Source organism: Siphateles boraxobius, unplaced genomic scaffold (assembly GCF_051911475.1).
Source record: "Siphateles boraxobius isolate OS27281-9 unplaced genomic scaffold, OSU_SipBor_1 41, whole genome shotgun sequence".
Taxonomy (NCBI): Eukaryota; Metazoa; Chordata; class Actinopteri; order Cypriniformes; family Leuciscidae; genus Siphateles; species Siphateles boraxobius.
In genome coordinates this window covers 16370863-16398000 of record NW_027509042.1, presented here as the reverse complement: position 1 = coordinate 16398000, position 27138 = coordinate 16370863, and the positions used below count along the sequence as shown (strand labels likewise).

The following is a 27138-nucleotide window of genomic DNA, read 5'->3' as shown; positions in this document are numbered from 1 at the left end:
GTTTAATTGCGTAAACGAATCGTTTAGATTGGTTTTGTAAACGGTTATATAAAACGTTTTCCTTAGCGAAACGAACGATATGTCATACATGCATCATATTTTGCATCAAATAAATCATAGAAATATTGATGACTTTTTCTTGGGAGATACATAAATCCAAAATATAGCTTATCAAACATATCTAAAACTCCTTTGGATATGCTTTAATTTAGTGGAGATGTAGTACATAAAAGGTGACATTAAATGATTTTTTGCTGATTATTTTCCACTCTTGCTTGTTAAGGGTTAAAATCTAGTTTTAATTAAAATCTAATTTTAATTATCAAATGAAATAAGTATCTATTCTTTAAGTTTTTCTATAATTTATAAACAGTATTGCTCTTTGCAATGTTATAAAGTATTAGTTATCGAATGCGTTAAAATTATGCATATTACAATAACGTTACACAAATAAAGCTACAGATTGCACTATCGGTGGAAGTGGAAACGGATGCATTTCACACTTTTTAGTTACACTGATAGCTTCCTGTAAAAGAGCCCTCTATTGTACGCACAGGATATGAATCATGTTGGGAACACTCCAGCCCACGATACTAAAAGACTGCACTGTTTAATTCCCTATAAAATGTCATGCTGGTAAGAGAAATCTAAAAAACAGATAGACAAAAAAAAAGCATAATAATAATAATCTCATCTAATCTGTAAAAGATAATATGCGTTTGTTTTTCCAGTTTTACGGTACGTTCTCTTGTGCGTTGTTATTTTTCCCAGCAGTAACCCGCAAGTCCCGCCCCTGAGCTCCTCTCACTGTTTATTATGGTTACTACGGTTTTATGATTGACTCTGCAACTGTCCAATCACAGACGTCTTTTGGGAGTCAGGAGGTGGAGCTTAACGGAATTCGGGTACGGGTGGGGAAGGAATATCGCGGCTGGAGCGCTGGAGTTACTCGAGCACTCAGTGGCTACAGTCATGGCTGAGCGCCGCGCCTTTGCCCAAAAAATCAGCAGGTAAGGATAACTAACGCATCTCCTGTTTATATATATGTTCTCCCCGAGCCGTGCGACCATTCTTTGTATGCTGCCTGATGGAGTTGGCGAGTGTGCCTGTCTTTTCCAAATAAGGCCTAGGCGTTGAGTTAGCTGGATCAGACCCTGATTTATAGGCTGCGTCTTAAAACATAGTGAGCTCCCTACCCAGCCAGCACGTTTGAGTCGGATAAGCTCGTCTGGAATGTTGTCTAGGTAGACAGCTCTCTAGGTTTTGAGTCACAGCCATTGAGATGCCCGAGTGACCCACCCTAAGCTGCAAGACAGCAGTCGGCTATGATGCCTTTGTGCTTCTGTGCATTAAAATCAGTCTTCATCGCTGGGTTTATAATCCACAAATGCGCCTTTGGTTGAGCCCATATAGGGAATTAACGATGCAGACTTGGAGTGAATCAATGGAATGCAGTGTTTGGGTTTTGTGAGACGATGGCTTGACATACTGACACATCGATAGGATCATGAGATGTTATGCTGCCATAATGCAATTTCTGAGATTGTGTAGCAGTCAATATGCAATCATATTGGAAATGTACAGTGCACTACGGCTTTGATTTCAAGAATATGGTTCATTAAAATGAAAATGTATTTTAAAATAATGTAAACAATGATTTTACGCCTAGAGATCATGGGTAATAATGCATAAGCATGTCTTGTGTATCATAGAGAACACTATCAACGTCAAGTGACAAGTGCTCAGATTGCTTGATATAGCTAAAGGCAATTTAGGAATACGATCTAAAATAACCTGCAATACAATGTATCATTAAATTAAATCAGATACTTGGCCCTGTAATGACACTGTGATTGATGCTTAAGTTAAATCTGTTTAGATTTTGGCTAGTGGCCTGTACTTTGTGGAGCAAGGCCCCTGGGTTATTGTAATAGACTATAATTAAGTCTCATCATTGACTTTAGACATATATTTTCAATTGAGATTTCTTTTGTGATGTTAAGTCACAGATTAGACCACATATGGATCTAAAAAAGGAAGTGACCTTTTAGGCTCCCCTGTGGTTTCCACAGTCATGGCATATCCCAGATGCTTAAAAATGTTGTTGTCTTGTCAGTGACGTGTAATGTTATGATAAGATCATTCAATATAGACTTGGTGGCACCCGCTGCCCTGATTCCAATCGTTAGTTCTTACCAAGCAAATAGAAAAACATGTTTATTGATATGATCAAAAACTTTACTAGTTTTGTTTTTATTAATAAAAGAATGTCAGTGGATGTTTTATTATCACCCATAGTATATAGAGAATATAAAGCCTCAGAAAAGTCAATGTATATCAAATTTTTTCACAGTCACAACAAAACTGAAAGCTCTGAAAATCTTGGATTTCCCCCCTTTTTCCATTTTAATTTTATTGAATGCAGACAGTGCTAATTGGATCTGAAAGCTTTTCTCGTAAGTCACAGAAACTGTTTCTCATGGCTCTGTTAAGACTTTTTCAGAGGTGTGTGAAATATGCACCGAAATTCATGGCCGGGTCCTCAGTAAACAACACATTTGTGGGCTAATCATCTGTTCCCTCTTCAGGAATGTCCAGCCTAAATAAAGGTCCCTCCAGAACCAACCGAGGGCGGGTTTTTGTTTTGGTGTACGTCATCCTACACATAGTAGAAGAGGATTCTGATTAGGGATATTGACTGGTAGACTATGCTACGACAAAGACATTCTGATAATAATACTGTCGATTTGACTCTTACTGCTGACCAGACACATTGCTTTGATTCAAACTTAAGTATTTGTTTTCTGGTTGTACTTTACAGGCCTAGCTATAATTCAGTCTGTGAAAGCTAAAAGAAAAAAGTAATTCATTACAATTTTGTTATAGGTCTACTCAATAGTAATGGACCTTTGTCAATAACCTATTGGCAGTCATAAGCAACAGGCACTTGAGAGTGTGAGTGTGTGTGGGTATATATATATATATATTTTTTATTTTTTATTTTTTTTGCTGTGAACTTTCCAAGCCGAGTCCTATTAAAGATCCATTAATATTATGATTTTGTGTCTTTTTTTACTATTCCTGCTGCCTGATTTGTGCATGGTCATCTTAAAATATATTTTGTTAGAAAAATATGGAAAATAAATAGTGGCCACATTTTCAGTGTGTCATTTTAGTGAGCCCAGTATGCTGTATCTGTTTGATGTATCATACATATTTGTCATTTACAAAAGCCTGAGACAAGACCAAAAAAAAAAGGATCTTATAATGGCTATTTGGAATATCATAACTAGGCTACTTGTTCCATTTTAGCAGGAAGCAATTTGTTGCACACTGTAGGCCTACATTAACTGTACACCGTATGCAAGATTAGATGGTGTTTTACTGTACTGTACTGTTCTTTATCATGCTGTGTGCTTGATTTCCAGTGGGATGGAAAAGTCAGTAATATTTATCATGATTCATTTGTTGGCTCACATGTTTAGAAAGACACTATTTAGTCTTAACATAAAAATGCAAAATAACCATATTTAGATTTCCAAGGTGATAAGAATGGCATTGAATTAAACATGCAAACACAGGGAGGTCATGCGACAACTGTTGTGTTTTACACTTCCTTTAGAAAAAAATCTGGGGTTGGTAAGATCGTTTAATGTTTCAGAAAGAAGTCTCTTATATTCACAAAGGCTGCATTTATTTAATAAAAAAACCCCAGTAAAAATAAATAAAAACGTGAAATATTCTCACAATTTAAAATAACTATTTTTAAATATATATTAAAATTTATCTAATAGTATTCCTGTAATGAAAAAGTTATTACTCCATTGCCACACAATTCTTCAGAATTAATTATAATTTGCTGATTTGGTGCTCAAGGAACATTTCTTAATTATTATTATCAGTGTTGAAAACAGCTGTTTTATTATTTTTGTGAAAACCGTGATGCATTTTTCCCAGATTGTTCTATGACTAGTCTAGTTCAAAAGAGCAGCATTTGATCTATCGTTTCTGATCAATTTAATGCATCCTTGCTGAATTAAAGTATTATTTTTTAATAATATAAAAAATATAGCTATGTTTATTATCTTACTAACCCCAAACTTAGCCTTTATTCTATGATTTGTTTAATGTGAGATGACTGTCAGGTCATGGGATTCTTCTGTGGTTTGTATTATAATACCATCTACGCTCTCTTGTTGTTCCCCAGGACTGTAGCAGCTGAGGTCAGGAAGCAGATTTCTGGTCAGTACGGAGGCTCTCCTCAACTTCTCAAAAACCTCAGTGTGGGTGGGAATGCCATTAGCAATGCTGTAAGTAAAACATTTCCAATCAAATATTTTTTTCTATGTTAAATCGGAGAGATTGACTCTTCAGAAAGTATATACCACCACTATCCCTTCAGTGTGATACTGTCTTTCTTGGTGGATAGTGGCAACAGTTCGCACATTCTCTTTCTTTTCCTCTTTGGATTTCTCCCTACAGATTCCTCTGACAGAGGCTATAGAGCCAGTGGATTTTGAGGAGTATTTGATCACGCACCCTCCCATTATAGAGTCAGGACCTTTGAGAGATCTGATCGAGTTTCCTCCAGATGATATTGAAGTGCTTCACACGCCAAGAGAGTGCCGAACTCTTGGCCAGGCTGTGCCTGAGGAGGGGTGAGTGTGTTTTGGAGAATTGAGGCAGACATTAGTATGCATCCTGAAAACTAAAATGTACACAATGAAAAAATGTATAAATTACATCGAATTGTCATTGCGAACAGTTTTAAAATCACATTCTATTAATATGCCAATAGTCAGTTAGGCCTAAAATGCTTATTAAAAATATGAACAAATTAATTTATATGAATAGCAGGTAACCACATTTTTCTCTGTATTGCTTTTTATTTTGTCAGCAGAGTTGTGAAACTCATCACTGTCATTCACTGATTTAACAAGTTTAACTTGCTCCTATTTTCAATGATTTTCCAGTGAGAATGATTCACACGTCAGAGACTGCATCCGGTCTTACACTGAGGACTGGGCCATCGTTAACCGCAAGTACGATATTTATAAGTGCTACATTTTACGTGCTTCACTAGATTTCATCTTTACATCTGCCCCCCCCCCCCCCCCCCATGTAACTATGTAAAACACAAACTATGTAAAAAGTTTGTGTTTACATAATATATGTGTGTGCACTGTGTATAATTATTTTGTGTATATATATATATATATATATATAAATACACACACATGCATGTATATATTTAAGAAATATTTTCATGTATATACTGTATATATTTATTTATAATTTATATTATATATAAATATAAATATTTTATATATACATAAAAAAAAATCTTATATGTATACATGCATGTGTGTATTTATATATACAAAATGATAATACACAGTGCACACACATATATTATGTAAACACAAACTTTTATTTTGGATGCGATGTATCGCGATTATCTTTCCCAGCCCTACTTTTTACATTGATGTTTTGGAGGACAATCTGCAGAATTCTGCTACATGGATTTAAATATTAAAAATGTGTTCAATGGACCTGAGAGTGTAACGTTCTTGGTGCCTCGTTGTGATTGACGGATGTTTTAATCCTGCGGAAGTATCTGCAACACTATCTGTCGATTTCTGCAGGCATCATTTTTTGTGTGGGCCTGTTCATAACTGACAAAAAGGAATTCAAGTGTATTTTGCCTGCTGTATTTTATGATACTTTAGACTGGGGCTTTTAACTACATTTTAAGGCCTTAATCAGTTGCTTTGGTGATTCTTAATTGATAATCTGAAAACTCTTATCCTGACTAAGATCATGTAATGTTTAAAGGCTTAAGCGATTCCCAGACTAAAATGCATGTTTGAGCTGTTTTAACTGAAAGCCATTCATCATTGTGCTAGAGAAAACAGCATTATGTTGTTGAGAGGCAGAAGGGAATACTTTTTCATATGTGTATAAAGGTGAAGTAATTAATGTCATTCAGAAGATTGGAAGTTTATCTTGAGCCTACAAACTTTCACATAATTATGTGGACAGAATTTCTGTAATTTTATCCATTATTAACAAAGCACTGAACTGAATTTTAACATTACTATGCAAACTACTCATTGCAAAAGATAATGTGTGAAGCTTTACTGACAAAATATAAAAATGTGATACTTCGCATAATCTTGTTTTCTTGTTCATTACAATTTGAGTAGTGACTAATTTTAATTAGAAATTAGTTATATATTCACATTTTGTTATGATTAAACAGCTAATGCTCTTAATCCCTAAAAAAAGTAAAATTATTAATATAGAATTTGTTTTTATTTTTTTATGTCATCGTTTTACACACACACACACACACACACACACACACACACACACACACACACACACACACACACACACACACACACACACACACACACACACACACACACACACACACACACACACATTGTATATATATTATTTAAATTATTATTTAATGGTTGAAAACAAATTCCATGATTTTTATCATTCCATGTATCATGTACAGTGATGTGAATAAGTTAGGACACCCATGCTAAAGTTGATTAAAAAGGGAATTAAAAAATCATCTTTTTGAAATTGATCTTAATGCCTTAAAGGGATAGTTCACCCAAAAATGAAAATTCTGTCAGTATTTACTCACCCTCATGTTGTTCCAACCCCGTAAGACCTTCGTTTAGTAAAATGAGGAAAGATCCAACCTTTAAGGATACCAATTTTCTTTGTGTATGAATAATGTATGCAACCTGTATTTTAAGTAAGAACATTTATTTATTTATGATACATTCTTCATTCACATAGAAAATTGGTGTCCTCAAAGATTGGATTTTTCCTCATTTTTCTAATTAAGGCATTAAGATCAATTTCCAAAAGATGATTTTTTATTCCTCTTTTTAGGAAACTTTAGCTTGGGTGTCCTAACTTATTCACATCACTGTACATGTGGAGACATTTGGATTGAACATTTTATCACTTAATTTATTGGGTCTCATTTTGCATACTGATTAGCATACAGGTAATAATCAATATATTTTGGATCCACAGGTATCACAAGTTGGGCACAGCGTTTAACCCCAACACTTTGGATAAGCAGAAGGAGAGGCAGAGAGGTTTACCCAAGCAGGTTTTTGAGTCTGATGAGTTGCCAGATCACAGCAGCTATCAGGATGATCAGGTAAACCTGTCTTTGCTACTGTTGCATGTTTTTTTGTTTGTTGCTAAGCCCAGTAGAATAATACCCTTGCACAATTCCCTCACTGTCCCTCTGCTGAGAGTTTCTCTCTAAATTCTCTGAATATAATCAGTGATTTTGCATGTTACAGGATGATCTGAAGCGAAGGTCCATGTCAATTGATGACACCCCACGGGGCAGCTGGGCTTGCAGTATTTTTGATCTGAAGAACTCTCAGCCTGATGCTCTGCTGGCTCACCTTCTGGATCGAGTACCCAACGAGGAGATCGACCGCCACAATGAGGACCAGCGCAAGTCAAACCGTCATCGAGAGCTCTTCGCACTGCATCCCGCTTTGGATGAGGTAGAGTATGACATTTTGTTTGATTAATTCATACAAGTCCAAAGATAATTTCAAATTTCATGTTCATTCTTTTCAGGATTAATACAGTTTCTTGCGTTCTTTTTCCCTTCCTTCATTTAGGAAGAACCCATTGAGCGCCACTGTGTGCCTGATGTTCCCAAAGAACATTTCGGTCAAAGGCTTCTCGTCAAGTGCTTGTCCTTGAAGTAAGTGGGGAACAGCCTTTGCGGGCTCAAATTTAACCTTACAACTACAATTACAATTTTGCTGATATGCTTCTCTTCTTACTTTTAAGGTTTGAGATAGAAATTGAGCCAATATTTGCAAGTTTGGCCTTATATGATATCAAAGAAAAGAAAAGGGTGAGCTGTTATGATTCCTTTTGTAATTTACAGTTAAAATGTGTGTGGAAATCTAAAGCCCAAATAATGAATATTAAGTAGTTTACTGTTAAACAGAGGTGGGGAGTAACGAAGTACATTTACTCTGTTACATTTACTTGAGTATTTTTTGGGAAAATGTGTACTTTTTAAGATTAGATTTAAATGTGGGTACTTTCACTTTAACTCGAGTACATTTCTAATGAAAACTGTACTTTTACTTTGTTACGCTGGGTGACGTTTCTCTCCTTACTTTATTTGAATGCAATACATGTTAAGAAATGCGTAGTTTATTCCAAGCGCGCTGTTTCTTTTTTCACAAATGAATCACTCTTTTAAGTCAATTCTTTTCAAAGACTTAAGTAATTTGGCACAACTGTCTAAATTGTTTTGCGAATCTGTTTGAATTATTTTTTCAGTTTCCTGCACTGAATATTCTGAAGTGATTTCTCAATCGGAGTCATAACATGAAATTTAAGAACATCAGGAGAATAAACAGATTACTCTAAATACACAATACCACTACTACAAAGTATGACATTAACAGTTTTTTAATACATACCTTAATTTATACATTAAATAAGCTACCATTGTTCACCCAGTATGAAATGACCACCTGGCAACTTGCAATTTTTTGGGTTTTGCCCAACGGCTGCGACCTGTTCGTCTTGAAAAGGAATGCCTGTGCTTCCACACAGTTAACCAGTTTACACGCACATGCAGACATTACATTTTGGATAACAGACGGAAGAAGATCCATCAATGCGCATTTGATCATTGTTTGTGTTCAGATGTTCAATAGCAGTCATGAGTGCGAACACGTGAAGAATTTTTTTTTTTCTACGTGTCAGTGGTCCCCTTTACATGCATTTCAATGCAAAACTGCAGGTACATATGATCCGAAGAAACTAGTAACTGGTAAAATTGGTAAACTAGTAACCAATGAAACTAGTATCATTGGATACTTTTTAAATCTTACTCAAGTAGCTATTAAAATGATTACTTTTTTACTTTGAGTAAATATTTCTAAAAGTACTTGTACTTTTAGTTTTTGGATACTCTACCCACCTCTGCTGTTAAATAAAATATATTTTACATTTGTTTGTAGAGGAAACATGACATTGCTAACTGATTTCAACACTAGAGGGTAGTAGTCAGTTGTTTTAAGATTACAGTTGTTCCTAGAGACTCCCACAGACATTAATGCATCCTATCGTTTTCCTGTCTTAATCCTCAGATATCAGAGAACTTTTACTTTGACTTGAACTCTGAGCAAATGAAGGCCATGCTCCGATCACACATCCCATCTGCTGCTATCTCCACCCTGGCCCGCTCTGCCGTCTTTTCAATCACCTACCCTTCCCAAGATGTCTTCCTTGTTATCAAGGTTGGTTACATAACTATTTATAATCTTAAGCACCAGTTCATCATATTAGATTGATTTCTAATTAGAATGATCTGAAGTGACATTGAAGACTGGAACCATGTGATAGTATAACATATTTATTTATGCTTTTTTAACATTCTTGCATAAATTGATAGTTTCAAGACAATAGGACAGTTTAATTATGAATGGATTTAAGAAATGTGTAGTTTTTATGTTGTAGTTGCATATTTGATGATGATTTTAATATTGCATTAATGTTTATTTAGTGTTTTGAGTAATGTTCACTGAAAGCAGTACATTATCAGTGCTCATCTGCTCTGTGTTTGCTTTCAGCTTGAGAAGGTGCTACAGCAGGGAGACATTGGAGAGTGTGCAGAGCCTTACATGGTCTTTAAAGAGTCTGATGCTGCCAAAGTAAGCATTTTATTATAGTTTGTACATTATACACCAACTCCTGGTGGAATTCAGTTTAACATGGTGACTGGTATTTCTTTTCTTTTCCTGGGTACCACAGAATAAGGAAAAGATTGAGAAGTTGCGCAGTCAGTCCGAACAGTTCTGTCAGCGACTAGGGCGTTATCGGATGCCCTTTGCCTGGACAGCCATACACCTCATGAATATAGTGAACAGTGCAGGCAGTCTGGAGAGAGACACAGAGCTGGAGATGGGGCTTTCAGGTGAGTCTACATACGACACCGATGGTTGTGTATATTAATCCTGTATTTGGACTTGCACAGTTTGTATGGAAGCTTATGTGTAGCAATATTCAATTTGAAATGTAATATGCAAAATGATAATGCAATTTGTAAAATGACAATGCAATATGTAAAATGGCAATGCATTTCTGTATTTAAATTGACATTTTCCCATTACATGTGCAACGCTTGGTGCAAAATGAAAATGATAATTAAATTATATAATTTACATTTGCCATTTCATACATATTTTTTAATATGTAAATTGAATACATATTTTAATGCTTTATAAGTTGCAAAAAATTTGACCGCTCTTTATTTTTTCACTGACTGTAATGTTCAATAAAGTGACTCATGTGATGTATGACCATCTCCCATTTATATTTTATTAAGCATATTGATTAGATATATTGATAAATACACCAGCTACAGTGTCACGGAATCTGACGGGTCAAATTCATACCGAAAAATGTGGCCGCTCTTTTTTTCACCATATCTGAATGTAATCTTCAATAAAGTAACTCATTTGATGTTTAACCATCTCCCTTTTCCATTTTATAAAGCATATTGATAAGATATTTATAAATTTATAGGGTCATCACGGAATCTGACGGGTTTTGATGCCATCGTCTATAATTGGTCTAATATTTTAAAAACCGAAGCCGCACAAACAAAACTTTAACCGGCACAAACGAACGAGACTATTTTATTTGGAGGATGTGGGGGGCTGGGTGACCTCAGAATGACCTTTAAATATTCTTTAAATATCTAAAAAATCGAAGTAGCACAAACAATAAAGCAAAGTAACAGCACAAATGAAGTAAAAACGATTATTTTGCCGACGTTTTGCATTGGGTGGGGGTGGGGCCAACTTAACGCAGTGATTGACAAGAGCAGGAGGAGGCGGGGCGGAGCGGGGCAGGGGCGTGACCGGCTTGGAATGCATTTGCACATTGAATTTTTCTACATTCATTGCGGGACATTTAATGAAAATGCAATCGCAAGTGTCTTAACTGTGAGTGTAAATGCAATTAAGAAAAATAACATTTAAATGATCGTTTTGCTACAGTTTTTGCTTGAACATTTTAAACAGATCTAATAATTTCTTTAATACATTTTAATTTTAATTTTGCAACTTATAAAGCGTTAAAATATGTATTAAATTTACATATTAAAACATATGTATGAAATGGCAAATGTAAATTATATAATTGAATTCTCATTTTCATTTTGCACCAAACGTTGCACAAATGTAATGGAAAATGTAAATTTAAATACAGAAATGCATTGCCATTTTACATATTGCATTGTCATTTTACATAATGCATTATCATTTTGCATATTACATTTCAAATTGAATATTGCTACACATAAGCTTCCATAAGTTTGAGGTTAGTGTTCCGAACAGCATTTGAATGAGTGACGGAACCCATTAAAGTAGGACTTGCCGCATCTCATTTTGTCTTTCATTTTTGCTCTTTTTTTTGGCTCTCTTTCTAACACTTGACTCTGCACCATCACACAGAGAGGAAAGGCTCGTGGTCCGAACGGAGGAACTCTAGTATTGTGGGGCGTCGTTCGTTGGAGAGAACCACCAGCGGAGATGAATCATGCAGTCTGACTAGCTTCAGGCCTGCCACCCTGACGGTCACCAACTTCTTCAAACAGGTTACGCTGTTATTCTAAAAGAAAAAGAAAATCATAGGAAGTTGTCTGTCCAGTTACCTGTCATACCATACTGTAGGTCAGACTGCAAAAGCTAATTAATGAAAGCTTTTCACATTTTATATGTTATTTATATTATGTTATTTATCATATTAGGAAGGAGATCGACTAAGTGATGAAGATCTCTACAAGTTCCTAGCCGACATGCGGCGTCCATCCTCTGTGCTGCGTAGACTGAGGCCCATCACAGGTAGAGCTCTCCTGGCATGTTTTTGCAATCTATTTTGACCTCATGAACCATTTATGCGTTGAGTTATGTAACTTATTTACTTTATGCCCTTAGCCCAGCTGAAGATCGACATCTCTCCAGCCCCTGAGAACCCTCACTATTGCCTGACGCCTGAGCTGCTCCAATTGAAGCCTTACCCTGACAGTCGAGTGCGGCCAACAAAAGATATCCTGGAGTTCCCTGCCAGGGACGTTTATGTGCCCAACACCACTTACAGGTATAAACAACTTTTAAATGTCTAGATCAGTGATTCTCAACATTTTTGACTCCAACACCACAATAATATATTCAAAGGCCACCAGTTTTGTTTTTAATCTATGGGCACTCCTAGTTGTAAATTAAAATTGAACACAAATAATTAAAATTATAATAATTACATTTCAGGATTCCAGAATTTTTAGGAACTTAATGTTCTTCAGGGATTCTACAATTTTAAAACCAGTAAATTTACAAAGGATTAAAAAAAAATATTTGGCTGGAAAGTGTGGCATAACTAGTCAAATATATATTCTTTATAAAAATGCCTTAGCTGTTTATTAATTTACATGACTTTTCCAGGTCTAGAAATCACCATTTTAGGCTGAAAAAATGGTGCTCATATATCCATGTTTTCCATTTAGGCTGCTTCATATATCCATGTTTTCCAAGACTGGAAATCCTTTTTCTTCAAACAACCAAACAGTTGTTTAGGGGTTGAATTAAAATAAGAAATGTCTTGGTTTTAGTTGTTTTAGCTTATTTTGTCTTGGCTTGAGGATTTTTCCTTGGATGTTTGCTGAGGCCCTGCCCCCTAGATGAGAACCACTGGTCTGGATTACATTTAGAATTGGACTCACTTTTAGCCTTGTCTCACTTTTTGTTGTTAAATAACCAACTGCGCTCTGTGTAAGCAGTCGGCCTTACTGTATGGCCTAACCCCGCTATTTAAGCTTACTAGTTTAGTCAAGGTTGGTCAGACAAAGATGCTTATCTTTTGCATATGTTGACATAACCTGTCATTCAGAGGACATGTTTGTCCACTCTCACCCTGTGCCAACTTTATCTTCCTTAGTACGATCTGTGTAGTCAGCCTTGATTTGAGTTGTGCTGAATAGGCAGTATGGGACAAGAGTTTACTGCAGACAAAAATGCTTTAGATTTATCACACGTGTCACGTGTGTCGTGTATGCAGGTCGTATAACATGCTAATTATGAAGGGTTGATTTCCCACTTAGGTAAAGCTTGATCCTCCTGCTGGATTGTTTAGTATCAGTTAAATAATTGTTTTTCTCCCCCACAAACTAACAGTAGCTTTAAACTGTGTGAAAACTGGTTTATTTCAGTTATGTGAGCCCCCAATGAAATTGTTCATATATTGTATTCTCTGCTGAGAAGATATTGCTGAAATTTGTTTTCATTATGCAGTTGTTTACAGTTATTACCAGTAAAAAAAAAAAAAGCTTGCCCGTGTGAGTCCAAGTATAGTTTGAACGATAGTCTCACGCGAGTGCTGTAATTTAAAGAAAGATTTTAATTTTTTTATCTTATTGTCTAAATGTGTTGCTATAAATATGATGCACCCAAACATCACTGAGAAAAATTCTGTAAACTAAATATACACAATACAGCTGAGTATGTACAAAGCATAACCAGGAGTCAATATGACTCAGTAACAGAAAGAGACATGCAGACCATAACGATATATTTCTTGGTAACACTTTGTAATAATTTTCAACATTACAAGAGCATATATATTGCATTTTTTGTATATAATATAAATGTGTTCTTAAGCATTATGGTTATGATTTAATGAAAGTTATTATAAAGTGTTACCCATTGCTTTTCTACTGTTGCATTTGTGTAAATTGCTTAAATACATTCTTTAAGTAAACATACAATATGTGAAATGTTGTTGAGTAGTTCTATAGTTGAATGCAGTGCGGTTCTATAATATTATCCATACAAACATATTGTTGATTCCTGTTGACTCTTGATAATAACATGCACCAGATCCTGTTTCAGAGGTGTGATCTTGCCATTTTAACTTCTTCAGTTTTAGGATTTTTTTTAACAACTCTTCTTGGTCAGTAAGCTACAAATGTGTTCTCTGGTAACCTATGAAGATTTTGAACTAACATGTTGCAATAACCCTTTGACTTGGATTTTACCCTCTACCAGAGTCAATGACCTGTTGCAGTTGCATCATTCAGTTTCGGCTGTCTGTAGAGAATGGGAAACGCTTTGTTGGCCAGTGTCTTCTACCAGTGTGACACCTGTAATTGATTCTGAATTACCCAATAGAGAGTGAGAATAGGGCCAGGGATTATTGAAACTAGGTTGAAGGCCTGATGGAGATCTTTGTGGATTTGAGAGTGAAGGAGCTTGCTTTAGCTGGCCTCCAGTAGATTCCTTTCCTGCGCTGGTGGCGAGACCTCAACCTCACCCAGGTGTATCTCCCGTTTAAGTTGGTGTCCCCACATGCATCAAACCACCAACCACCTGAAACCAGCGAACAATTATTATTCAAGGGATATTCAATTATGTATTGTATGATATTAAATATTTAATTTGACCGTTTGATACCTGTGTAGTTGCGGGCACAGTTGGACTCGTCATGATTATCGTTGTCTCTGTCTTTGGTTGAGAACTTCATGCCCGTGTGGTTGCTCATGGCATCAGGCAGATCTCCGGACAAAGGTGCCAAGTGAAGGGCGTAATCAGATGCAGGGCCTTCCAGGGTGAACATGTACTCTTTAAATCTCTTTTCCTCCTTCCAGTCTTCCAGTTCAATGTGTAAAATGTATTCTCCTTGTTGAGCAATGGAATGGATCTTCTCCAAGCCAAGCCAAAACTCTTCTGTAACACAAGGACATTTGTGCTTAGCTGAAGTTTCCATTTCTAGTGGTCATGCCTTGAATAATTTATAATGATCATGCCAGGAAGAGACATGTGATTAGAATCAATTTGAATCTGTTGCCTCTGCTTCAAGTGTGTAGCATTATTTGCTTTTTGCAATTGTCTTCAGCTAAAGATGAATCATACTACAGAAGCTTAAGCTGTTCATATATTACCAAGCATCTATAGTAGGAGTAGTAGAGAAGGAAACGTGACATGACACAAAAGAGTATACTTACTTTCTAATTTGCCAAAGCCATGTTCATATTTGTCCCATGACTGGTCAAAATCAACAGAACCATCCTCCCTCCTCTGAATGACTGTTGCTGCTCCATCTTAAAATAAAGAGTTCAAGAAAACTGTAAAAAGAGAATCCTAAAGGCACAACCTTCTTAGTTAGGGTTGTAACCACCTAGGTTGGGTTTCTTGTGCCCTTTGTGATTTACCTGTCACAGTTTTTGTAACAGATATCAGTAGGAAGTCTGATTAGAAGTGCATTATTGGTCTCTTACCAGAACTTATCTCGCAGTAAACATAGAAAGGTTCAGATTGATTGGGTTTGATTGGGTAAATTCCACTGGTCCTCTGGCCTCTTTTGAACACATCACTGCAGTCTATTGGAAAGTCTGTGCAGCAGAACACACAGTTGATAGTTTTGGTTTTAATAAAGCAACTATTTAAATCGCTAATTGATTTCATGCTCTTCTTACCATTTATTTCTGTAGTTCCATTGGTGGAGTTGATTGTTAGGTACCGAAAAGGGTCTGGCGTTTCTGGGTTTAAATCCAAAGGTTTTTCAGCTGTGTCTTGAAAAGTGTCATAGTTCACCTGAAAATAAATGAATATATTTAATCTCAGTAAATGCAAGTAAAGCCAGGAGAGTTAAAGTGATGATAATTTAAATTCAATAAAAATTCTTTATTTTATATTCTGTATGATTTCTAATCACTTGACTTCTTGACTTTGATTTTATTAAACTGTCTAATTTATTAAAAAATATATTTTAATCCAGTTATTAAAATCTAATATATAAATATATACATATATGTATGTGTGTGCGTGTGTGTGTGTGTGTGTAAATAAAATATGCAACACATTTCGTTAGCCTGAAAATGTTATTTTGTGAGTGCAATAAGTGTGGGGACACTTTTTATTAAAAATACATTGAATGATAAATTCAAAATGCATAATCTGAATTTTGTAATGAAAATAACATACCTTATCCTCAAGACTCTTAATTTTGATCTTCTGGTAATTGAGCTGTTCGTGTTGCTCTTTAACAGATTTAAGCAGGTCTGTAATGGTCCTTTCTTGTGTTTCAATCACATCCTGCAACAGATAAAAGTTGTTAATGGAGTAAATGCATACCTGGATTCAGCTGACCTGTACAGCTAAATGATCAGTACATTTTATCTGAACTTTTATTGATATAAATTTTTTTTTGTAGCTCTTGCCATCCAAATTATGATTCACATGCATTTTTAGACATTATTTTTTTAAAATTGGTATTGCGAAGCCCTATAAGTTATGCAAATTTGGACCTTTATAATTTGAAATTCTGACTCACCTTCAAAGCAGTGATCTCTTGAAGTTGCTCCAGAGGCATCATGCTCTGAGACAAGCCCTTCAGCTTCTCCTCCAGTCCTCCAACCTTGCTATGCAACTGGTTTCGTTCTTGGAGAATATTGTTAATTTTGGAGTTGATCTCCAGTGACAAGTTTCTGATCTCCTCGTTATTAGCCTTCAGAAATATGGTGGTCTCCTTCAGCTTCTCTTCTTCCTCTTTGATCTCACTGGTGACCACTGAGAGCTGGTAGAAGGAGCGATCAAATATGTTGAGCTTCTGGAAGATGTCGTTGATCTGAGACTTGGTTTTGTGCACAAACTCTCTGAGACTCTGGCCGAGCTGGAGCAAACCGTTAGCCAGGAGTCGTACGTCATCTAACATGGCAAAGCGGGATCTAGCCTCAGTTGGCGGCGCGGTTATTAGGATAGGTGCCTCGGTGGGTGCTTTTCTCTGATTAGAGGCTGCGCTTGTTGTGGAAAAGCTCAACCAAAAAAGCAGGAAAATCAACATCATTTTAGGCGGTTTGTTCAGTGCGTCAGTCCGTAGCCAATGCCTGTCTGTGTGCTAGTCTCTTTTAACCTCCCTTTCTCGCTACTCTTCTCATCTCCTACTCTGAGAACAAAAACAGCAGAGATTCCTCAAATATATACCGCTACACTGAAAGGGGAGGGAGCATTTGGTAATTATTAATCTGGCTTTGCTTGAGCCTCCTCCTCCAAATCTGTGGAAAGTTTACTCTGTGCAGACAATTTACAGTATCATATTTCCCCCACTCATCACACATCCATAACCTGGTCCCTGGTTGCATCTGATAAGCAAAGATGAACGATGCTGATGAATCATCCTGCCGATCGATCACATCATAACCGTGGCCACTTGGTGCTCTGTGCATGCACCGCTTGATGGGAATTAATTATAAAAGTATGCGATTTATGGTTCTGGCTTTGATTTAATAGCCTCCTGAATCAGCGGAGCATCACTCTCAGGTGCCACTGAGAGGCTCTGCATGTACAAGCAGGATCGTCGCTGGATCTCAGAACGGTTCGGCTCAGATGGTAATAGAAATGAGTGATGACTGAAGTTGGGGGAGTTTGTGCCATTTCCACTGATATGTACAGGCTTTTTATTTACTGCTGCTTCATATTAATCTCCCTTCAGGGTTCAGCAGTGCTTTTTTTTTTACTTTTGGCCTGGTCAGGCTAGTAGTTTAATCTAGCAAATATTTTATAATCTATCTTTACTACTAGGTTTTTAATTTTCAATACATTATACAGCTATAATGCACGTATTCATAGCTGTATTCACTCTTGTAATACATATAATGTAACACACACACACACACACACACACACACACACACACAAAAAAAAATCTCATGTCAACTACTTGGATAGCATTGGTAAAATGTTGCATAATGTTACATTTGGCGAAAAGTTTAATTGAAATAATTTTCAACAACAATTTTCAGTAAAGATGTTTGAGCCTTGGTTCACTTTGTTCACATGTGCTGTTTTTAAATATTTAATCTTAGCAGTTTGTAATGGGGATGAGTTTGTCTTGACCAAATGTTTGCAAACACCCTAAATTTGGACCCTACTGATAAACTATTCAACCTGTTATTTTTGATCTACTGAATCATTGTTGTTTTTCTAGATGTTTTAATTGTGGAATAATCTCCTCTATTCAACACATCTGAATTTTACAAAAAAAAATAAAAAATACATCAACTACAGGAATATTCCTGTATACAAGATCATGAACATATTCTGATTAAACATTAACATTATTTTCCATTAAGTTGAGTTGCTGTGATTGGATTTACATGACGCTTGCTTCGGCTTATGAGCATATGACCAAATTCAAATATCGGCATATTCTTGCGCATGTAAATGCAGACATTGAAAATATTTTGATATACTAATGTTATGTCTGAAATGTCAAGTATTTTTGATGTAGTTTAAATAACACGCATAGCAAAATATATGGGCGTTTGAAACCATTTATGGGCGCTGTTCTGTAAATATTAGGGTGAAACAAACTTAATTGCATTTTTTTTTTGCCTGCCATATAACTTGTTTTATGTTTGCTGTCTTGCAGGGATGTATAATCATTGCCCTGCTGCAAGTACGTACTAACTGGCTATGTTCAGATAGGTGCGCAAAGTTTGGCCTCAATCCATTTTTGTGGACACAGGAAAAAGGACCTGACTCCCATTGTGTTTCCAGAGGCCATTCAGCTCGCGTGTCAGCGTTGTGGATAGAAATATTATCTCCAATGTCCTTTCTTACACCCTGTGCCAAATCAAAAAGTATTAACTCATTATTATTTGATGAGTTTGCAGATCTAGATAGATCTGAACTTAAGAACATTTTTGGCTGGAATTGCTCCCAAATTTTTGTATTTGAATGCAAGTTATATGGTAATATTTTGAATAGCCCAATGTACAAGGACTTATTCACTCCCTTGCTCATTTCCTCGTTTTGAATTTGAACTAAAGATCACAGTATGAAATAAGTGATTCATACACACCACATTAGAGAGGAGGTGATATTGAGAGTGCATGAGAGTTATGTGCTCCTTGGAAAGTCTGTGACCTTTGCGGACTGTGGGGTTTCCCAGGAGAGTATGTTCCACGTCACTGCAGTATTTCTGTCTGTTCTTGCAGTTACTGTAACCACAGAACGGAAATGGCTGTGCAAGAATGGAAAAGATAATGTTAATGCCCCAAATTTTATTCCGGGCTTTTTGCTTTAAGATGTTTTTACATGTGAACAGAAACTGTTTTTGAATTTCTGTTTTGTGCAACTTATGTACTCTGTAATTTAATTTTGGTGTAATATTTTTAAATTACTTTTACCTTTTAAAGTTTCCATTTCCTGTTAGTTTTAAACATGGGTTGTTGATTTCATCATCATCATCATCTTTGTTTTTATTTCATGGACAGTGGACACATTTCTGTCTCATTTGCAAATAGTCTTATTTCAGTTAATGGATCGGCTGAGAAACCAGAAGAACATTTCCAGAATTATTTACCTTTGAATATAAGATTTACAAAACCTGCTTGAAAAACGTCTAAATATGTTAAAAAAAAAATTTTTTATATATATAAATTATATATTTAACAAATTTAATTGAATGGGAGCAGTATGGATCAAACATTTGATGTATAAACAATTTTCCTTCCTCTGTCTACCTGCATTTGTAGGAACCTCCTGTACGTGAACCCACAGAGCCTGAACTTCGCAAATCGTCAAGGTTCTGCCCGTAACATTACAGTGAAAGTACAGTTCATGAATGGGGAAGATCCTAGCAACGCTATGCCTGTAAGTTCTGACAGATTCATTTACAAAGTCTCATATAGCCAAACATGTCATGGGAAAGCACTCTCTTGATTTCGTGAAGTGGAATCATATACTTACAGTTCTTTCTTCAATGGTCTCTTAGGTAATCTACGGGAAATCCAGCTGTGCAGAGTATACAAAGGAGGCTTACACTTCTGTAGTCTATCATAATCGGTGAGTTCATGGCTGTAGCATCTATTAAAAACTCATGCAGAATTCTTCAACATGAGATCAAACATCAGCTCAGGGAGTGACCGTGTTAGTTGTAGGTGATTTTGAAACAACAGTTGGTAAAGTTTTTCCTTGATTTGCGTAAGAAATGGATTGTTTACACTGACATTTTTACAATATTTCTCTTTTTTTTCTTCAAATGTTCTTTCCTCAGATCACCTGATTTCCACGATGAAGTTAAAATCAAGCTTCCAGCCTCGCTGACTGACCATCATCACATCCTTTTCACTTTCTACCACATCAGCTGTCAACAGAAACAGAACACTCCACTGGAGACGCCTGTTGGATACACGGTACATACAGTGCTACATAGACACACACACACACACACACATACACACACACACACACACATACACACACACACACACACACACACACACACACACACACTGCTAAATTTTTTAACTTGATTTCTTCTTATACAAAATAAAAAATAAATTGTATCCTGGTTTTCAAACCCTCTTTTGGCATTAAAAAATATTACTGTCAGGATTTACTAAAGACACACTGTAAAAACAATTGCGCTGAATAAGGCGTGGACACCGGCTGACCTTATTGCATATGCATTTGTAGGAGTTTCCCTTTCAGACGCAACATTTATGGGAGGAGAGTTTTTAAATGAGTCATTCAAAGGTGATTTACTAAGGATTGTGCTAGTCAATTTACTGTTATTTGAGCCATTATTTAACGCCCAAAAGCATGTCTTAAACTATACTTTGCGCTGCTCTTGGTATATTGGGTTGGTTGGTCGTTATGGAAATGATCCGGCTGCATCAGTGTTCTTTAATTTGCACGTCATCAGTCGATCACGCGCTGAACTTTCCACTCCCATTGGTGCTTTTTTGCCCTGTTTAGTAAATCTGGATCCAACCAATCCGAATTAAACTTCGATCAGATTGAATGATGTGTTGGCCTGAGATAACCAGATCAACAGGAAATTAAAAATTAAGCATGTAAACAATTATGCCCTACTATTTTCTCAATCAGATTAAAAAATTTTGTTGTGTAAATGTGCGTATATTTACATACTTTTTGCGTCATACAAACATGTCTAAGATGTCTTACGGACTGGTCAATGGATGAGACTAAATAGTTTCTAAAAAACCTCTTCTGAAATAAATGTCAGCTTTCTTTTTAGATATGTCATCAAGGAAAAATAAAACAATTATTCATTACATTATTGGATATACAAATCAGATTGGATTCATTCTGATTGACAAATTGATGATTAATGACAATTCATAATTGATGATTAATTTTCGATTGGCAAAAATTAGTGCATGTGAACCTTCCTACTGACTACTAGAGTAATGGCTGCTAAAACATTTATGTATTTTTGATCAAATAAATGCAGCTTTAGTGAGACTTCTTTTAGCACTCGCACAGTGCTAATTGAGAACACATCCATCAGATTACACAGATTTTGGCAACAAGCCACCTTAATTCGATAACATAGATTTGCTTTGTTGTGAACTATTGAGATGCATTGAGAATTTTGGAATTGGAGTATGACTCCTTGAATCAAATCTAATCATGATGTGCCTGAAGGTTCCCACCTATAATAAATGTTGTCTCTCTGTCTCCCTCAGTGGATTCCCATGCTGCAGAATGGACGCTTGAGAACAGGTCACTTCTGTCTGCCTGTATCGCTGGAGAAACCGCCTCAGTCTTACTCTGTTCTCTCTCCTGATGTAAGACAGTTTCTGTCATACAACACACATAGATAAAGCTTGGAAGTTCTTTAATGAGATTTTGGTTATGTCAAGTACCTTTCATTTAATGCATTAGCTGTTAAGAGTTTCATTGGTCAACAACTTTTTTTAACAATGTTAAAACGAACTGGAACATGCTTTTACAATTTTGTTTACAGACCAAGTACTTATTTTTTCTGTATCGAAATGATACCATTATCGTTAGCAATGCTGTTAATTTTCAAAAACAGCGCAGTGGGATGATACAGTACAGATGATTGTTTTTGAGTGTTTGACAGCATTTTAGGGTAGCAATGTATAATAATAACCATTTATTGAAAGAAATTATACTGGAAGTTCATTCATGCATTTTTATGTGTAGGTTCCTCTTCCTGGAATGAAATGGGTGGATAATCACAGAGGGGTGTTTAATGTAGAGGTTGTGGCTGCATCCACTATCCACACACAGGTAACTAGTAGTTAAACTGTCAACATACTGATTCATTTAAAGCCTACTAACACATGCATTCTCTGGTGTGTTTCTTTCTTTCCCCAGGACCAGTATTTAGATAAGTTCTTTGCTCTGGTGCATGCGCTGGATGAGCACATGTTCCCTGTGAGGATAGGAGACATGCGCATTATGGAGAATAATCTGGAGGCTGAGTTGAAGTCTAGTATCGCAGCTTTGAATTCATCTCAGCTGGAGCCTGTAGTGCGCTTCCTTCACCTATTGCTGGACAAACTGGTTCTGCTGATGGTGCGGCCTCCTGTTATAGCCGGGCAGATAGGTACTTGCAGTCCTCCAACCAACATACTTTCAGAAAACACACAGAAAATATTTACAACTTTAAAGAAATACTGGGCTAATAGGATATTGAGCTCCATGGGTTCCAATGGCGTTTGGCTTCCTACGTTCTTCAAAATATCTTCTTTAGTGTTCCACAGAAAAAATTAATTCATACAGGTTTAGAACATTGAATGATGACACAGTTTTAATTTTAGCGTGATCCTTGCAAGTCATCTAAAATTATATTGGTAGTTCTGCCACAAATGAAAATTCTTGTCATTTACTCCAAACCTGGTTGCTATTTCCAATTTAAAAACAAATCATTCTTTTAAATCACTTATTTTCAACCAGCTCACATTTTAGACTGAAGGATAAGTTTGTGAATCAAATAAGAAGTTGGTCGTGTTTTTTTTTAAATTGGATTCCCTTTTTATAATCGCTGGGATCAAGTCATTTACACACAAAGCTGGATAGGAGACTCTAGACTTTCTATTAAACACAAAAAAACAATATAACTTTGTTATTCATATATTTTTTAAATTATTTCAGAACGACATAAAATAGTTGCTAGTCTCCTGATGGTTTCCTAATTATCTTGCATTTATTTTCTATTTACTGTAGTGAATCTTGGTCAGGCCTCTTTTGAAGTGATGGCATCTATAGTGAACCGTCTACATAAGTACTTGGACACTAGTCAAGATATGCATGGGCGAAACAGCCTTCTCTCCTCATATATCCACTATGTCTTCCGCCTACCCAACATGGATCCCAACTCCCCCTCTCCAGGTCTGGTTTCAGCTTGATCTTTAAAATCTGGTGCTTTTGGTGATTAAGATTGGCTAAATTAGTTATTGTTTCTTTTTTAATGTATTTTGTTATGCATATTAGGCCCAGGAGGATTGGGTGGTTCAGTGCATTATGCCACAATGGCTCGTTCTGCTGTTAGACCTGCAAGCCTCAACCTTAACCGCTCTCGTAGCCTTAGCAACAGCAACCCAGACATCTCTGGCACTCCCACTTCCCCAGATGATGAAGTACGCTCCATCATTGGCAGCAAGGTAAGTAGACACATTTCAGCTGCTCTGTTGGCTATTATACTTTTCTATTAATATTATAGACACGTCGTCATAGTTCATATCCATATCAAAGTGTATTTTATTATTGCTGTTGAGACATTCTTTGATTGCTCCAGCTGGATGCGACCTACTGTATTCATTATTCTTATGAGTGCTTTTATAGATCATTGACTTTCTGCACTAGATTGCTGACTTAGCTGATCAGCATTTCCCAATGTTACAGGTCAACCTATAGCTCACCACAAAGACAAACTTTAGCTGGAACATTTTATGGACTTAACCCGTGTTACACAATCTTGCAAAAAGGAAAAACTAAAATTAACTGTAACACAATGAACGTGTGGTTGAGAACGGTGGCCAACATCCATTCTACAGTTTGCCTTTGATGAATGTGTAGCTGATAGCTCAGTGATTTGTTTGCGCTGACTTCTTTGCTGTAGTGCCCAATTTACTGAATAAATTATGCAAATCAGGTAAAATGCGAAATATAATAACAGATTTATTATTCCACCATAAATAAACTGAGATCTTTGATTAAGTATATGGCTGTAAATAAACTTTATTTGAATAAACAAAGTCTAACAAGACTGCATTCAAAACTACATTTTACATTATATTTATTAAAAATGTTTTACAAAAACAAATGTAATAATTTAAATAACTGTAGTTCTTTTCAAACGGCTCCAAATTTTGCCAAAAATGTTTACATTGCAAATCTGTTGAATGTTCTCATGGCAACTCAAGAATTTACTACATACACTACCTATCAGAAGTTTGGAGATGTTTTTGAAAAAAGGATCTTATGCTCACCAAGACTGCATTTATATGATGAAAAATACAGTAAAACTGTAATGTTGTGAAATATTATTTCAATTTAAAATATCTGCTTTCAATTGTGATATATTTGGAAATTGGAAATTCCTGTGATGGTAAAGCTGAATTTTCAGCAGCCATTACTCCAGTTTCAGTGCCACACGATTCTTCAGAAATCATTCTAATATGCTGATTTGGTGCTCAAGAAACATTTCTTATTATTAGTGTTGGAAAGTTTGCTGCTCAATTTTTGTGGAAACTGTGACATTGTTTCCAGGATTATTTGATAGTCTATAACAGCTTTTATTTGAAATTATTGAAATTATTTTTTTGAGTCTTTAAATGCATCTTTGATGAGAAAAAAAAATGATGTAGTTGACATGCTTTTAAAAATGAACCACATTCTCTGAATAGTTTTTTTTTTACTTGAGGTTCACTTAAGTATTGTTGGTGCTAACCACTGATCTTTTTCTCCCCTGTTGTATGAATGAAATCAATCTGATTTCACAATCATGCGCTCTGTCCTAACTGTGCCCTACTTAAGCCCAAAGTATACTTCAACCATCCACATTTCGTGACGGACCGCACACTGTCTGCAAGACAACGTTTTCGGAATCAGGAGTGTCCGCCGACCTCCACACACACCCTATACAAGATGAAAGTTGAGACAGAAGAGCCCACTAGTTGGCAATAATGCAGTTGTGATATATTATGCAGTAGTCGAAAAAGAGTGCAAAGAGAGCCATACAGAACAACATGCGGTTCCATGAACAATAAACAAAGCAGTATTTCATTCTCCATCATTTATGGTTTGGGTCTTCTTCTAAACTTTGCATACAATGGCGAATCTGCTACTTTTCTTCTCCTATTCTACCAAGCGAATGTCCTGTAAATGACTTATTGCTGCTTTCTGACGATTTGTAGAGAATAGAAAAGCAATTGTACTGCCCATGTGTGGAACTCGCCTATCTGCGCTCATTGATTATACTTTAAAAGCTGTGCGGACACGACTGCGCGAGACGGAGCGGAATGCGGAAAAAATGAAGTATACCCGGGCCTTAAGCCTTTTTATTTTGTTACTTAAAGATGCTTGATACTCTAACTTGTTGCTGTTCAGAAATGACAAATTAATATAAACTAACTTGCTCCCTTGCTCACTTGTTTCATTGACCTTTAACCTTTGACCTTTCACTGTTCCCTGGCTTGCTTGCGTCTGCCTGTGATCCTTTTGATGCCACCCTTGGCTTGCAGGGCTTAGATCGCTCCAACTCCTGGGTGCATACCATGGGGTGCAAAAGCGCCCCCTGGGGGACCAGCCCTGGCTCAACATCCGATGCTAAGCAGGTCATTCTGACTATCCCAACCCCCAAATACTAAGCAGAATCCCCCTCTTCACACAGCCCTTCCCAGTAGCACTAAAACAGCAATAACTCCATGGCACATTTCTCCTTCACTGCATTTTCCTTTTTTTCATTTGTCCTTTTTTTTTTTTTTTACTTTTTCAACCCATTCACTCTTCTAAAACAGTTATTCTCAAAGCTGCCTGATTTTTCTTATTCACCATTTCACTTTTGCATGGGCAGAACTAACCAATTTCCATTTCCTTTCTGCTTGGCATGTCATGATATACTGAATGCACATGTATGCGTGTGTGTGTGTGAATGTTTTGTTTGTCTCGTGAAACTTTTTTTTATTTAATTATTATTATTTTAATAACTGGCACCTGGTTAAGGCTAATCATTTTATTTTCTCATTACTCAGTGCCTGTAATAGTTTGATTCATTAAAGCAAGCATACATGCATACATGAACACATGCGTACATACATAAATACATAGTATGCATAATTTATTTATCACACCAAAACACTTTAAAAAAAATCTCTTCAATCTCCTTATTGAGTGGACTCTGTAAAGTCACCATATCCCTCAGAATGGCTATTTGTCTGATGAAAACTATAATTGTTCAATTTAATATTCATTGTACAAATATTTTTTTAAAATCTATTGTGATATCACAATTTTTGCAGTCTTGTTCTGTAGTGTGTGTGTGTGTGTGTGTGTGTGTGTGTGTGTGTGTGTGTGTGTGTGTGTGTGTGTGTGTGTGTGTGTGTGTGTGTGTGTGTGTGTGTGTGCGTGTGTGTGCGTGTGTGTGTGTGTGTGTGTGTGTGTGTGTGTGTGTGCGTGTGTGCGTGTGTGCGTGTGCGTGTGTGTGCGTGTGCGTGTGTGTGAGTGTGTGTATTTGTATAGGTATTGGTAGTGGTTGGTGAATGGCACCACATACTCCTGTCCTCCACACTAATCTATTGTCACCCTTCCATTCATCCCCACCCGTAGGCCATGGAGCGCAGTGGCAATCGCATGTCATCGCACACTGAGAGCGCCAGTTTCTTGCAAACATTAACAGGACGCTTGCCGACCAAAAAGGTAGAGACCCTATTCCTGGAGAGCAGGAGCCGACCCTCTCCTCACCTGCGCCTGTTTGTCTTGGGATGACTGGATGTTGTTGTTGTTGTTGTTGTTGTTTTGTTGCTGTGATTGTCATGTACTTGTGGATGCTGGGTACAAGATCTTCTCTTTGCTGTGAATGCCACCTGAAGACTGTATGAACTGAAGAGGGAATGATGTGTCACTTGTGGTCACTGTTGGTCTTCCCCCAGTATAGGGTACTGTGTTTGGTTGGGTTGTTTATTTGTTTAATGTTTGATCAATAGAATAATGAATCCTCCCCACTCTTGCAGCATCCCAATGGACATTATGTCAAAGGATCGTTTCATATCCCACA

The 27138-nt window shown here is 36.5% G+C and overlaps 2 protein-coding genes across 18 annotated transcripts in view; one reads left to right on the top strand and one right to left on the bottom strand.

The window, feature by feature from the left end:
* The first annotated feature begins 909 nt into the window (after nucleotides 1-909).
* Nucleotides 910-27138, top strand: part of dock7 (dedicator of cytokinesis 7) — a 46714-nt gene continuing 20485 nt past the window's right edge. For 6 of the 17 annotated variants that reach the window (XM_077198605.1, XM_077198607.1, XM_077198602.1 and 3 more), the window contains exons 1-22: nucleotides 914-1010; nucleotides 4208-4310; nucleotides 4483-4658; nucleotides 4974-5042; nucleotides 7066-7195; nucleotides 7344-7556; nucleotides 7677-7762; nucleotides 7852-7918; nucleotides 9174-9323; nucleotides 9657-9737; nucleotides 9838-10000; nucleotides 11544-11686; nucleotides 11840-11933; nucleotides 12027-12189; nucleotides 19619-19736; nucleotides 19858-19928; nucleotides 20140-20278; nucleotides 21578-21679; nucleotides 22062-22148; nucleotides 22236-22467; nucleotides 23088-23252; nucleotides 23355-23524. In XM_077198605.1, the coding sequence (XP_077054720.1) occupies nucleotides 973-1010; nucleotides 4208-4310; nucleotides 4483-4658; nucleotides 4974-5042; nucleotides 7066-7195; nucleotides 7344-7556; nucleotides 7677-7762; nucleotides 7852-7918; nucleotides 9174-9323; nucleotides 9657-9737; nucleotides 9838-10000; nucleotides 11544-11686; nucleotides 11840-11933; nucleotides 12027-12189; nucleotides 19619-19736; nucleotides 19858-19928; nucleotides 20140-20278; nucleotides 21578-21679; nucleotides 22062-22148; nucleotides 22236-22467; nucleotides 23088-23252; nucleotides 23355-23524 (2760 nt within the window). In that variant the 5' untranslated portion in view covers nucleotides 914-972. Of the gene's footprint in view, nucleotides 1011-4207; nucleotides 4311-4482; nucleotides 4659-4973; nucleotides 5043-7065; nucleotides 7196-7343; nucleotides 7557-7676; nucleotides 7763-7851; nucleotides 7919-9173; nucleotides 9324-9656; nucleotides 9738-9837; nucleotides 10001-11543; nucleotides 11687-11839; nucleotides 11934-12026; nucleotides 12190-19618; nucleotides 19737-19857; nucleotides 19929-20139; nucleotides 20279-21577; nucleotides 21680-22061; nucleotides 22149-22235; nucleotides 22468-23087; nucleotides 23253-23354; nucleotides 23525-25606; nucleotides 25700-26690; nucleotides 26781-27138 lie in introns of all 17 variants that reach the window. The other 11 variants (XM_077198591.1, XM_077198595.1, XM_077198590.1 and 8 more) reach the window with 3 other exon arrangements.
* angptl3 (angiopoietin-like 3) lies at nucleotides 13271-17033 on the bottom strand. The gene is made up of 7 exons (XM_077198626.1): nucleotides 16414-17033; nucleotides 16065-16175; nucleotides 15557-15674; nucleotides 15359-15472; nucleotides 15086-15181; nucleotides 14535-14807; nucleotides 13271-14450 (listed from the first exon to the last, which is right to left on the bottom strand). Exons 1-7 carry the CDS (start codon nucleotides 16924-16926, stop codon nucleotides 14284-14286), a joined length of 1392 nt encoding a protein of 463 aa, XP_077054741.1. The 5' UTR covers nucleotides 16927-17033; the 3' UTR covers nucleotides 13271-14283.